The sequence below is a fragment of the Toxotes jaculatrix genome, chromosome 2 (genome assembly GCF_017976425.1).
Source record: "Toxotes jaculatrix isolate fToxJac2 chromosome 2, fToxJac2.pri, whole genome shotgun sequence".
Classification (NCBI taxonomy): Eukaryota; Metazoa; Chordata; class Actinopteri; family Toxotidae; genus Toxotes; species Toxotes jaculatrix.
This window is the reverse complement of record NC_054395.1, coordinates 16,990,507-17,004,416: the sequence shown is the minus strand read 5'-3', so window position 1 is coordinate 17,004,416 and position 13,910 is coordinate 16,990,507. Positions and strand designations below refer to the sequence as shown.

Below are 13,910 nucleotides of genomic sequence, written 5' to 3'. Positions count from 1 at the left end.
GAGGTGTGAAGGGCTGTCAAGATTTTGTTTAACCACCCACCTCCTTAATAAGCTCGGACTGTCCAGCAGTGTAGCAGTAGGAGGCGATTAATGTGGCAATTCCCACATAGGAGCGCACCAGTTCAGCCAGCAGTCTCAGGATGGTGGAGGTAGGCATTAGAGGCTTGCTTGCCTTTACTTTAGCTGCTTTACCCTCATCTGAGCTGGCACCCTTCTCTCCCTCCTGTTCTTTCTTCTCCTCCCGCATCTCCTCTGGTGTGGAGGCTGAGGCAAAACAGAATAACAGGATACACAGATCATGTACGGTTCACACGCACTAGTATAGGGGACTGTCTTGCATAAATAAAACGAATTTTTATGATCTGGAGAACATTTCAGCTTAGCTTATTTTGTACCAAAAACACAAACATTTTAACAAAAGAAATAACCAGTATGTGCTGAAATGGGCATTTTCATCTTATCATTCAATTAATTCGTCAGTGAGCTAAAACAACTGAACAAGGATAAAGACTATGGACTGACTGACGTTGTCAGCTACAATATTAACATACAGTCTTTTACAATTCCAGACACAGTTTTGGCATAAATGACACTAATGCCCTAAACAAAGCCATCAAACTGACAACTAACCAAATGATGTGAGGAGAGAGAACAGAATATCTGATATGTACAGTTGTTTTGCACTTGCATGGTTTAAACAATTTTTAGTCTCACCTTCTCCTTGTGGTGTTCCAGACTGAGAAGACTCAGCCACGGCTCCATCAGCAGCAAACACTTGAGTCTGAAAGAAAGAGACATGGCTCTATTATTATATGAGGAGATCACACATTTAAATACATAAGCTAAAGAGGACTATTTGTCATTGAAACGCACATTGATATGGAAGGCAGACTGGGAGTCAAAGTCGCTGCCCTGTCGGGTGAGTCTGTACTGCTGGTAAACGTCATCGCCAACATCCTGCAACATCTGGCACAGGTCTTGGCCACCAGGCACAGCTGCTGCACGTTCTTCTGGACGCTCGGCTGCACCACAAACAAAAAGCACAGACTTAACCGAACTATTCAAATAACTATTTCCATTAAAATTACATGTACACTTTTCAAACAGATAGTTGTCAGGATGTTATTAGCATGTCTTACGTTCTTCAGGAGCATGGTAGGCAGCCAAAGCGTTGAGCATGTCATAGATGACCTCCTTGATAGTGTCAGGGATAGGAGGTAAGGGGGAGAGTTTCAGAGGAGTGGTCTTCACCAGCTGCACTGCATTGGGCCCCTTAATTCGAAGGTTCTCAAACTCATCATCAGAGGCTGTAGGAAAAAAAAAAGTATGAGCTTACTGGGGTTAAAACATGAAACAGACCCGAACTGCTAAATAAATCTGTCAAACCTATTTACACTACTATTAATAAACACTAGTAACCATTCTAATTAAGTTACCATATTTGCTAAAGCTAAAGCCAACCAAAAGCTTGTACACTCACCAGTGCCAGCTCCACGTGGTGCAGGCAGAGCAATGCGGACACAATTGCTGGCGGTTTCAGCGAAGCATTCAGGGTTACGGCAGGCAGCAGGCCCCAGGACACGAAGAATATAATTGATTTCTCTGGAACCAAGGCTGCCTGACACCACTCCTGAGGTGGTACTGCCTGCTCCGCTGGTCACAGCTGACCTTACCACCTATGGCAACATATTATTGAGGAATTTGTTATCAGAAAGTGCCATATTCAGCAAAACAAAGTGGTGATGATACAACTTCCTGATGATATCTTCATATGCTGTGAGCTCTATTTTAGCAGTGTGAGAAAGGACCAACCTTTTCCATGGTGTGCCGCAGTGTGGCTGGATCTTCAATGATGTGTCTGAACAGCAGAGTAACAAGCGGGGTGAAACCATTGAAACCGGAGCTCTGCGTCAGCCCCAGAATCATCCGTGTGCTCTTCAGCTCAGCAAACATCATAGCATAGTGATGGTTACGTGTCAGGCGCAAACAGAGACGCAGTGTCGCATGGAGGGTGTCTGGGTCCACAGGTACACTAATCATGCTGACACAGGCCCGAATAAGAACAGTGGTCATGTCCTCAGTCAGGCCTCGTACAACAATATCAGAGCCCTGAGAGTAATCCGACTCAAGGGCAGATGAGGGGCCAGAGGTGGTTTCCTTCAGCTGGCTGGAGTCATCCTTAGGAGCGCTCATCTCCACTGCTACCCCTGAGTCCAGGTCAGTCTGGGTTTCCTCCGCTTTGCTCCTGTCTGCCTCATCTCTCTCTGAGTCAGTAATACTACCGGTCTTGGCAGGCTTGGGCAGGCGAGGCACTCTCTGGACAGTCAACATCACTGGCCTCCTGTTACCAGTCTCCTCATTTACCTGCCCGAGAGTGTGGATTTAATCAAAGGAACCCAGCAAACTCTACTAAACTAAATCAACCATGAAATGAAGTTCATAAAATTTTTAAAAAAATATTCTTTGTGTATTCTCTGCCAGTGGAGAAAGATGTCTAAGTGTTTTTTTTATACCTGCACCATGGTGTTAAACTGCACAGTGTATCTCCGGCGCCCAGCTGTGAAGCGGACACTGCTCTCCCCAGCCCTCCACGCTGAGTCAATGGTGCTGTTGTTGGATGCACTGTAACTGCACCACCGGCCAGAGCGGTCATCAAACCATCGCCAGTTATTCCCATTGGGCTGCAGATACTAAAAGGCAGACCAAGAGAGAATTCATTGATTGTGCAAAAAAAGGTGCACAAAATAATGCCAACATCTAACAATATAATGCAAGGAGTTTGTTGCAGTAAACTACCGAATGTGACATTCAAAACTTTAAAAAAAAAAAAGTTTCCAACATGGTTGTCTTTCCGTGTGCTTGTAACTACGTCTAAATATTTAAGTTTTGTAAACTACTTTTGTAATCTCTATGTCTGGCCTGGTTTTATAAGGTTCACTCATACCTTGTTCATTTGTTCTCTGCGCTTGGAAGAGACTGCCATCTTCTCATAGAAGTCAATGATCAACAGTACTGGTGTGATCCATCTGCAGAAAAAAGAAAAGTCATTTTGATTTAATCTCAGGAACTTATTAAGTCTCTCATGATGAAAAGCTGTTGTAATATTTATGAGTAAAGAGAAGTATAAAGGGATGTGCACAACTCACTTCGGTGTCTGGATGTCTTTCTGTTCTTTAGCAGCCTGCAGACAGGGCTGCACAACCTCAAGCAGCTTAATTAGCAAATTGAGAATTCCACTGTTCTCCACCACTCTGGCACCCAACAGCTTGAGTTCCTGTCAAAACAGAAAACAACAAATGACTTTTTAGAATCTGTAGATGAACAATAGCAGAAAAGAATTTAATCCTCTACCAGTGAACTTTTATTTTGGCATATTCTGCCTTTATTTGACAGCCAGCTGTAAAGTGGCAGACGAGAAACATGGGGGAGAGTGTAGGGGTGCGACACGCAACAAAGGTCCCTGCCCGGAAACTAACCTTGTTACAGTTATGTGGTATGCGACCTGACTGTGACCATTTTGCTACTGGTGCTCTCATCAAGTGAATATGTAAAGGCTAGAATTTTCACTGGGTGTGTTTCTGTTACCTCAAAGAGCAAAGTGAGCAGCAGAATTCGTGTTGCCAGCTTGGAGGCCTGGGGCAGTGTGGCCATCTGTCTGGTCCACTCAGACACCGTCTTTGTGTCACTGGTCGTCAGTGGCTCAGCGGCCTTGATCAGCACGTCTGCTGCCTCCCACACCTACACACAACATGAACATAATCAGTCTGTTACAAACATGTTGTAGCTTTACTGTCAAGATGTATTAAAAGCTCACAGTGTAAAGTTGTTTTCACAGTCATTTGTGATAAATGGCAAAACACAAAAACGCATAATAGATTACAGATCTACATTTGTTATACGCTTGCTTAAAGCATTGACTGAACTACTTCAAAATTACAAAGACAGACAAAAAGAAAAACAATATTGAACTGAATGCAAATTTGCATTGAACAACTCAACAATTATGCTTTAAAAAAAAACATGACAGTAAATGTGTTCTACCAAGGTTGTAAGGCAGCTGCCTTAATTGCAGATATTAGCCATACAACACGAAATCACAAACATAAAATGAACGAATGAACCCAAACATCTTCCACAGCCCACTACATCACTGGATCTTAACTCTGAGCGTGCATGTACAGAAGGCTCCAGAGAGCAGACTGAAATTTAAACATGCACTAATTAACTCACCTGTTGGACAACCTGGCCGAGGATGAGATCTCTGTACTCCGGGCCACTCCTCTTGATGGCAGTCATCAGCAGGTCGCAGAGTCGGTACACTGTGTCAGGCAGCTCATCCAGAAGATGGAAGCAGCCAGGCAGCATGGAGTCAGTGAAGGCGTGTAGCTCCTGGGGGTCCAGAGGCTCAGCCTCCATGAAGCGTTCTAAGAAACGGGCCTCTTCCTCTTCTGCACGTTCCCTGGCTCTCCTGTCCTCCTCCTCACGCCGACGTGCTGCTTCCTGAGGCAGAAACAGAAATAATCTCAACAGCTGATCAGTTAAAAGTTCAGCTTCTCATTCTTGAGGTTTCATTTAGCAACAGATCCTTTAGAGCAAAATGTTTTTTCCATGTAAATTGAGTGGTGAGAATGACGCACCTCAGGAGAGTCAGAGCGTTGTTCCATGCTGACCTCTTGCCCAAGTGACATGGCAATGGCCCTCATCATCTGGTCTTCTTCAGACATGGTCAGGTCCTAGATGGAAGAAGACCAACAATGTCAGCGGTCTACGTTTCACTTATGAAAGTTACAAGGAATGGAAGTATGTGTGTTTCTGTCAATGAAGCCTTACTCTTACTGCTCCACCAAGAAGTGGAGGAGGGTGCGTAAGTAGGTATTCTGTGGCCTGTTCCATGGTGCTGGTGTTCATTAGGGCCTCCATGGCATGCTCTCTTGAGAAACCCATATCGATAAGCTGAAACATCACACAAAGAGGATGTCATATTTTTTTACAAGAGAACAGAGATGGTGTCTTTAACGAAGGACAAATAAAAAGGAGAGAATATGGGCTGAAAAATTACATCAATAATAAGGGAACATCAAAGACACCTGCTATCATTTTGAAGGACAAGGATACATTTGCCACTTGAGTCCTGGTCTTTCCTCCCCCTTCTGAATCATGATTGAGAAGCCTCTACACACAACCTTTCTAAAAACACCCTAGCAAATCTTTTTTCCTTCACAACTATCCTGATATTCTGCCTCAAAAAGTCTGAATAATGCAGTAATCTGGTCCTAAATACTCTGTCCCTTCCTTTGTTCAATCAGTTATCCCTCTCCAACCTCTCTATCCTTTACTCCTTCCCTCTCACCAACTCTCCTCTCAGTCTCTCCATCTCTCCCTGATGGCTCTGATACCTGCTGGAGTTGCTGCTGGCGGACCTGTGTGTACCTCTCTCTCCCTCTGCATCTTCCCTGTTATAAAACAAACGGTGGCGCGGGATTCAGTGCATGCAGGATATGGGGGAGGAAGACTGGTAAACACAGCACCTCTGTTTCAGTCTCTTGCTTTCATGGCATGTGTAATTATGCTGTAAACCTGAGCTGTAAAAACCGCCTGCAGCTGTGGCACAGCAAGCTGAAAATATTGACAAGGCTGTAGGAACACACCACATAAGCAGGCAACGCTGCCAAATTACAAACAATTTCAGACAAAAACAAAGAAGTAAACAGATGTACACAGTTGGTCCCCAGATGTTCCTGGACTGTTATCCCAATAATGAAAGCCAAGTATTATGACAAAGTGTTTACAAATAATACATTATTCTAATGGTGATAAAAACAAACAAACCACAACATCAAAAATCAAAGAAAGATGTCAAAGTGTCAGGCACACTTCCTACATACCTGTGTAAGTTGGGCCTGGTTAACCTGGGGTTCGCGCCGGGGGGTGGAATTGGTTGAATCATCAGCTGATCCTCCTGCAGGGGCTCCAGAAGTTGTTCCAGTCGCTGCTGGTGCCTCTCCACCTGTCGCAGATGCTCCAGGGCCACTGCTGGGTCCCAAAGAACCAGTGGAGGCACCCTCGTCATCCGGGCGCACAGTCCCCTCTCTCTCCTTGGCCAGACGCTCCTGGATAACGGGCTCCCCTCTTAGGATGTGGCAGAGGATGGCCAGCATGGACTCAGCCATCCTGCCACCATACACCTTCAGTGGCTTCCTATTCCACAGACTGCGGATGCAGTTGAATGCAGCCTTGATGAAGGACAGACAGTGTTACAATAACAATAACAACAACAGTAACATACATTGGTAAACCCTCCAACTCTCATCCCTAGGAAGGAAATAATACTGACCTTTTGGGTGACTATGAGGAACCTAAGGGCGCTGAACTGGGGCATAGTGGGTGTGACCCCAGGCATTTTAGCTGGTAGGGAGTGCGGTGAATCCAGCACAGTGCTTGGGTTCACCATCTTCTCCACCAGCATTAACCATGCATCCAGGAACTCGCCTGTCCCATCTGGTAGATCAGCATGCTCAAGACCCTCAGAAACAGGAACCTTCCCACCCATCGACAGGGCCCAGTTAAATGTCCTGTGCAGATGCCACACAACCAATAAAACTCAGATCAAACACAGAAATGAGAATATTACAAATATCAAGCAAGCAATATTTGAACACACAGTACAGTTACTGAGCTACATATGTCACTGCATATGATGGGACTTACTCAAATAAGGCATCATGCCCCCCAGAGCAAAAGAACTTTTGCAGCATAAGGTGGTAGGGGTACTTTCTCTCATCAAACAGCATGGGAGATGTGAAGCCCACTGAGCAGATGAAGAAAGTCAGCCTGCCAGAGAACAAAGAAAAAAAAAAAAAAAAAAGCCCCACTTCATATCACCTCTGTGTACAATGCACATATTAACAATAGCAAACATTGGCAGGATGGTCTGCCCTTACCTAAAGCGAGGGGTGGGTGTGTAGGGTGGGGGCTGCCAACTCAGACCCTTGGTGAGGAGCTTGGTAAGAGCAGAGGCAGTGGCCCGCGCAGCAGGTGTGGGGGTAGTGCCTGTGCTTGTGGCATGGTGGGAGCGGCGTTGGCGGACTGGAGAGCCCACACACAGCTTTACCAGCAAGCCAAAGAGCTCAGCGAGAGCCCTACCTAGTCGAGATGATGCTGGAAAAGACACAAGGACATTAGAAGGGCAATAGACTTATGGTTTTAAGACAATTTAAAAGTTAATTTAAAAAAATTAAATATTACAACAGGCAGATAACAGACACAAAAAATGTACTGTGTGGCATGGAAATTATCTCACCAGAAAGTAGCGGTTTAATCTGTTTGATGCGGGTGGCCATAGCTGGGGTGAGTTTGGACTTGGCCTTGGGATCTGTTGCAGTGGGTTCGTCCGTCTCCATGGGAGCCAAGGTGTCCCCATCTAGACCCATGCCTTCCAACAGTCCACCAGCAGATGAATCCACAGACACGGTCTCAGACTCTGCTAGATAAAGGTAGAGAAGACTGAAGTTGCTGGAGGGTGTTCCAGGGACACTGCTGTTTTCAGTGAACAAAGTTAAATGGTTATGTTACCAGTTCTCCTGGAGCCAGAGGCTGTGGTTGCTGCAGTGCTGCCAGATGGCTTCTCCTCTTTGGGCACCAGTTTCTGCATGTCAGCCTGGCCAAACTCACATCCTGGTGGCAGACTGTTGGGGACGGGCCAGAGGTGTTGAGCGGTTTACAGTCGATCGCACAGTTAAAGTAACCACACAGTCAAATTAAAGGGGGTAAAGGATGAGAGCTTTACCTGTTAGGTGTGCAAAGGGACAGCAGCACAGTGCTCTCCCAAACCAGAGAGCAGTAGAGCTGACTGAGCTTGTTGAGAACATTCAAGCCAAGCTGGGAGCCCCACTGGTTGACTGAGATAGCCCTGATCTCACTCTGTTCAGAAAAAGAACACAAACAGTCAGAGCTGCTGAACCATTCTAAAATGTTCACAAATTTCAAGACCATCTCCACAGCTTGAAAAACATAGACAATTCTCAGTAACAGGTTATCTTATCTCAAATTGTGCACAACTGTCCATGCAACACAACTGAGGGATGAGAGGAATAGATCCTGGAGTTAAAACTAGTTATAAAAGGCAATTCTGTGGAATACAGTGCCTAAAGAAATGACTCACTCTTATGCGTGTTTTATTGTTAACAAACTGATCAATGAGATATTTTCCAAACACTCTACAATTTGAATAAAAATTAAGTATAAATATATAAACGAACTGGCTGAAAAGGTATTTGCAACCTATGTACCTTTGCAATCAAATAATTTTATGTTATTACAGTAGGGTGGGGGGGTGTCAATTCTGTTCAATAAGAAAATAAATCCATATGTACCTGTCCAACTCTGCAAGTATGGACGAACATGAGGATGTAGGCATGCGCTGCGGTAAGTGCGTGAAGAAGTGGTGTAGCACGGGCTGACAATGTGGCGTCGGTGACATGACCCGCGTTAGCCAGTTCTCTGAGAAGCACAGACCCACCAGGCACCTCAATCGGTCGGTGAAGTGGCTCCAGAGAAGTCAGGATACTGTCCAGTTGGCACAAGCCTTCCTGGAGTACCTTAGGCTCATGTGAGAGAGTCTATGGGGAGAAATTTAGGACAAAGAAAACGTTTCAGTCTAAATTCAGCAAGCTTTTACCTTTCACCACGCTGACCAGGGAATGTAAATGAAAATGAATCCTTAGGCTAAATATGACATTTAACCATTACATTTATGTTAATGTCTGCTATTTTAGATAGATACATACAATAAAGAAGAAAAAAAAAAACACAACACTGATCTTGCTTTTGTGCTCACCAATATGGACTTGCAGACACCAGCCACAGCCTGGCAGGCAGCAGAGGTGGGGAAGTCTATGGGCAAGTTGGGCAAGCCCAGAATAGAAACCAGAGGCAGCAGCCCCTTCTGGTTGACAAACTCCTGACAGTGGTCGTCTGTGGTGTTGTTGCTTAGTATGGATTCCACAAACTTCATCTGGAAAACGTGTGTGCCAAATCAATGGGTGAACTGAGAACAACATACCCAAAACAATAATAAAACTGTCAAACAATCAACACTCACCACATTCAGAATATAATCCATGAGCGGAATGGGTATCCGCTCCTCAGTGCCCACCACCCTGCAAGAATCCATACATAATTAAAACGACTGACAACTGACTAAAATATTTGAAATTTAGTGAGTTGAACTGAAAAAATATCAGTGTCTGTAAAGAGTTGTTGCTCTATTCTATTGTGTTATGAACTCAGCGTCATACAGTTCAAGTGGCACTGACTGTCTGTTGCTCTCTGGTTCCCCCTGCTGCTGGCTGAATGTATGGAGGGCCTCCTCTTCCTCTTCATCTTCACTTGAAGCTTCTTCCGCAGCGTGGCTGGAGCGTGCTGGCGGCACTGCCACAGTGCCATCTGCTTTCTGAATAGACGGTTTCTGGCAGATGTACTCAGGGGCTCTACCTAGGTTGCAGATCTCCTCCAGCAACTGTAACACCAATTTAGATTTAATTATCTTGACAAATCATGTCACAACATTTCAAAGAGTGTTTGTAACTGAAAGGTACCCTACCTTAATAATGGCAGTAGTGGCATCAGTCTTCAGAGTGGGTTGGTGTCTCATGAGCTCATCCACAGCACTGCCCAAGTTGGATGCAGTGTCACCTGAAGCCAAGCAGAACATGTCATCCACTCGAGCAGGTTCCATACAGGAAAATCTGAATAACACAGCACATACAGTCCAACTCACCCAAAGGGTCAGAGCTTCGTCGCCGTCGCATGGCAGGCAGGTAGTCAGGGGACAAAAGCACTTTAAAGAGGCGTTCAAATGGCTGGCACTGAACGAAGGAGTGCAGGCCTCTTGCATTCAGGCACAGAGCACTAAACACATTGGGAAGAGAACCCAACACCTCACGGGTAGCAGGAACCTGGAAAAAGAAACGATGAACAACATGCAATAAATGTTTAAAAAAAAAAAAAAGTTTGAGAGTGAAGGTGGCAAAGATAAGCTAACTAATGCCCTTATCCCCATCAAAGTCACTTTGTTAACCTGCTCTTTTCTAAAAGAACTAGCTTGCATTGTAACCCTTTTTACACAAAACATGACGAACTGAATTGCTGCTGTGTCAGGTTGCTTACACAACATGCCAGATTTCTGACTTGGGTGAGTCAGTGGACCACGCAAATCACATGTTTTTTCTACCAGACTTAACCTTGCACTTAATTTCTTTCTGAAGCGTGTTCTTATTTTCACTATTCCAATTTTTACAGTAAAAGGAGAAACTGACACAAAGCAGAAAAGCCCACAGCATCAAATGACACACACCCTCAACCAGTATAACAAGTCCACTGAACATCTGTACACAAGTGGACAATGCAACTCAATGGGCAGCATGAAGACATGGGGTTTCGCACAAATGAGTAAAAGTGAATTTTTGCGAATTTACAATATATGTTTTGTGGCATTCACAGTACAGTAATGTAACCTGGAACCCATCAAATCAGTCAGCTTTGAACAAAATACTGTAAATGATGTTATTTAAAATTTGTAGGCCCAAATTTTTTAGATGAAAGTTCTCCCCATTCAGCACCTGCACACAGGATGTCAGGTGTTTTGATGGATCTGGACTGGTTGACTGGATGTTACAGCCCGGTGACAATGGTTTCACACTAAAGTTTATAGTTTTGCCAATTTTATTAATAAATATACAGGCCTGAACCCTGACCTACAGAGACAAGACAATGCTTTTGGCAGTCAACCTATGTCCAAAGAGAACAAAGGGCTCAGCATAAAAGTTATCTATTTACTGTACAGTGTACGGAAACAGCTGAAACACTCAAATACAATTCAGTTATCAAATTCATTACATGTGGAAATTAAATATAATGTTGACCTGTCACGAACAGTCAGAGACAGGGGGGGAAAAAAGGGCGAGACAGGGAAAAAAAATGCTGTACACACTGGCAGTGCTGAAAACTCACGTCTTTGATGAGAAGGGCATGCAGCATGACATCAGTGAGACCATTATCCTGCAGGGAGGAGAGCAGGGATGGCTCCTGGAACACAAACACCGTCACAACCTCTGTCGCTACAAACCCGAAAACCAGAGACAGGAGCGGGGGGGAAAAAGAAAAAAGGAAATCATAATCCAAAACAATGACAACAAACTTTACAGAAAATTAATAAGGCAGACAGTGAAATGTCATCACATTCAATTACCTTTCCAGTTGATACAGTTTAATAGACATAAACTTTGCATCTCTGAAATCAAGAGACAGCACTTAGTTCAGACAGAAGAGTACCTTTTCCTCAGACAGCCCTGTGAACTTACCTAAGAGGAAGAGCGAAGGGCCATAATATTCTGCATTACTGATGATGTGCTTGAGTGAGGTAGGCAAGGACCCATCCATTACTTAAGACAAAAAAGGGTACAGATACACACATTAACAGTCAACATTTGCATAATGTAAAGTATAGATCTTAAGGTGACAATTTATAAATCTATTCCACATGTACAAAGAAGATTAGTATAATACCCTTAATCCTGAGTTCACCTAAAGAATAACTGCGGGGAAGCCAATGACTCACCGTGGCGGATACCATCAGAAAAGGCAGGGTCCTGGATGGCTTTCTTCAAGAAATTTAGCATCGACTTTAACAGAGCTGCCCTCTGGGGGATACACTGCATACCTAGAGAGATGGAGCGCCATTGTTATGATAGAATGCAATAGTGACAAGTGTTTGTCTCTTATATGTGTGTGCTGTGTGTACCTGCACGAGGCGTGTTAGCAGCACTGCTCTGTGGTCGGTGGTCTGCCTCTGGTCTGGCGCCAGAAGATGTTGACGGTCCAGGGCTGCTTTCCATGGCAACTTCTGACACTGTAAGAATGCATAATGTTGTCAAATTAACACAATAGCAGACAGAATCTTCATAATTTAGCAATATTGATGAATAATCCAGAACATAAATTATAGCCTCAACTTAGATGTTAATTTCTGAAGGTCTTAGGAACAGTGACTTACTCTCCATGTCTGTGTCCATGTCCTCGGACTCCACAGCTGCGCTAGGCCTCTGAATCTTTGGCTTGATGACAAAAGGGCACTCTTTCCTCGATAGGTCCACCTCATGCTATTTATACAAAGAGATTAAAGGACTGATGAAAAGAGGAATGGGTGAGTCCAGAGGATTGGCAGAGGTTTCAGTGACTGAAGTCTGCAGTGTTAGGAATAGAGAACTGTAAAGTGAATAACAAACCTCTAGCCTGCAGATGAAAATGGAAAGGCCGCTGTGGGACTGAAAGGCAGCCATGTCAAGGTTGGTGATGAGGTCCACGACCCGTACTGCTCGTGTCACAAAAGTGATCTGGTCCTGCTCATCACCCAGAAACTTGATGACCTACACAGTAAAAGACAACAAAATGGCAAACTTCAACTTACTGAAAAGAAAACTACAACTGGCAATGGCATACTGTTCGGATCAAGATATACCTTCAGGAGGGCTTCCATCATGCCACAGGAGACAAGGGCTTCCCCTCCAGCATCATAGCTAGCCAAGTGGTAGAGGAATGAGAAGAGTGCAGTGGCAAACTGGTGTGGGTAGGGTTCCATCAGAGGATCTATGAAACAGAAATGAAAGGTTAACAAACAAGCGTCCGTTTTAATTGTCATATTTTCTTGTGCATGACACACTAAACTGTTACACAAAAAGTTCTGGCCGCATTCTCACCAATCATTGCTTGTATACAGTTGCGCACCAACACAGGCAAGAAGCCATGGTAGGAGGCAGTGCCGGTGCAGTCGATGATGTTGGAAAGTTTGGGCGTCCTCTCCAGATGGACAATCGAAGTTAAAGTGCGCAAAGATGCTGCCTTGATATCCTGAAGAACAAAATCAAACACATTATTTTAGAAAATAGAAAATGAAACGGGAAAGCGATTAAGCAGAAATGGCAAACTACTTTCTTACCACAAGCTGTTTGTCTGTAATCTGCAATACATCCACCAGCTCCTCTATCAAGCCATTATACAGAATACTGTTGGCTGATTCTTGGAGTGCATTAGAATACACTGGAAAGAAACAGAAAATGTCAGCAGGTAAAACTTGGACCAAAACTGTTTTCCACTTTATCTTAGAAGGCAGCTTCTACTCACCCAGTATAGAGATAGCATGCAGTCGGGCCTGCACGGCCTGCAACCTCTTCTTGTGATTTGAGAAACCATGGGCCAGTCGAATATGTGTGAACAGCAGGGTCTGTTTGTCTTTAGGGATGTTGTACATCACTGTCAGCGACTCCATGATCTCAGATGGGCTCTCTGAAATCTGAGAGACACGCAACATTAGGTGTAAGGTAAAGAACCCATGGTATTATTACTCCACTGTTGACGACATAATACAAATCTTACGGTACCTTGTCAAGCTGCTCGATGTGAATATAGTGTAGTGTGTTACTACTTGTCTGTTGGGGAAATACAGGGGCAGTTAGAAGGAGAGTTATCAACATAATAAAAATCTGATTTCATCACATTAACATTGCATAAACAAATGTCTTGATCTTTACCTTCCTCTCTACTTTGACCTCAGGGCCCGGTTCAGCGTAAAACTCAAAGTGCAGTGTGGTGGCACTAGGAGGGTACTTCTGCTTATGGACCAATGGGGGGAGGGGAGCGTAATAGGGAAAGATAGTTTATAAATAGTGGTTAATTAGTCTCATTTGACAGTCCTTATTTATAAATATACCATTAGTATTGGTATATGACAGAGACAGTTTTCAAACATTATTCTGTAAAATTCTTACGGTCATGGGCAGATCCCTGCAGCACTCAGCCAGACCAAAGCCATTCTCCTTTCCTCCCCAGCTCTACAAAAGAGAACAAAGAGACTA

The 13,910-nt window shown here is 44.2% G+C and overlaps 1 protein-coding gene across 9 annotated transcripts in view; it reads right to left on the bottom strand.

Moving 5' to 3' along the window:
• The window catches only part of huwe1 (HECT, UBA and WWE domain containing E3 ubiquitin protein ligase 1), a 38,616-nt gene that overhangs the window by 17,216 nt on the left and 7,490 nt on the right, over positions 1-13,910 (bottom strand). For 6 of the 9 annotated variants that reach the window (XM_041065172.1, XM_041065231.1, XM_041065198.1 and 3 more), the window contains 39 exons: positions 13,824-13,886; positions 13,587-13,664; positions 13,437-13,484; positions 13,180-13,348; positions 12,995-13,095; positions 12,756-12,906; positions 12,518-12,645; positions 12,285-12,425; positions 12,053-12,158; positions 11,801-11,908; positions 11,618-11,719; positions 11,361-11,441; positions 11,011-11,117; positions 9,779-9,956; positions 9,602-9,693; positions 9,297-9,517; positions 9,101-9,158; positions 8,837-9,013; positions 8,373-8,618; positions 7,787-7,920; positions 7,573-7,685; positions 7,301-7,483; positions 6,942-7,158; positions 6,709-6,831; positions 6,335-6,572; positions 5,886-6,233; positions 4,831-4,953; positions 4,638-4,733; positions 4,231-4,500; positions 3,586-3,738; positions 3,147-3,274; positions 2,945-3,026; positions 2,514-2,690; positions 1,813-2,364; positions 1,481-1,676; positions 1,140-1,307; positions 874-1,022; positions 715-781; positions 41-264 (listed from right to left, as the gene is read on the bottom strand). In XM_041065172.1, coding sequence (XP_040921106.1) covers positions 41-264; positions 715-781; positions 874-1,022; positions 1,140-1,307; positions 1,481-1,676; positions 1,813-2,364; positions 2,514-2,690; positions 2,945-3,026; positions 3,147-3,274; positions 3,586-3,738; positions 4,231-4,500; positions 4,638-4,733; positions 4,831-4,953; positions 5,886-6,233; positions 6,335-6,572; positions 6,709-6,831; positions 6,942-7,158; positions 7,301-7,483; positions 7,573-7,685; positions 7,787-7,920; positions 8,373-8,618; positions 8,837-9,013; positions 9,101-9,158; positions 9,297-9,517; positions 9,602-9,693; positions 9,779-9,956; positions 11,011-11,117; positions 11,361-11,441; positions 11,618-11,719; positions 11,801-11,908; positions 12,053-12,158; positions 12,285-12,425; positions 12,518-12,645; positions 12,756-12,906; positions 12,995-13,095; positions 13,180-13,348; positions 13,437-13,484; positions 13,587-13,664; positions 13,824-13,886 — 6,096 coding nt within the window. The remainder of the gene's footprint in view (positions 1-40; positions 265-714; positions 782-873; positions 1,023-1,139; positions 1,308-1,480; positions 1,677-1,812; positions 2,365-2,513; positions 2,691-2,944; positions 3,027-3,146; positions 3,275-3,585; positions 3,739-4,230; positions 4,501-4,637; positions 4,734-4,830; positions 4,954-5,885; positions 6,234-6,334; positions 6,573-6,708; positions 6,832-6,941; positions 7,159-7,300; positions 7,484-7,572; positions 7,686-7,786; positions 7,921-8,372; positions 8,619-8,836; positions 9,014-9,100; positions 9,159-9,296; positions 9,518-9,601; positions 9,694-9,778; positions 9,957-11,010; positions 11,118-11,360; positions 11,442-11,617; positions 11,720-11,800; positions 11,909-12,052; positions 12,159-12,284; positions 12,426-12,517; positions 12,646-12,755; positions 12,907-12,994; positions 13,096-13,179; positions 13,349-13,436; positions 13,485-13,586; positions 13,665-13,823; positions 13,887-13,910) is intronic. The other 3 variants (XM_041065206.1, XM_041065234.1, XM_041065189.1) reach the window with 2 other exon arrangements.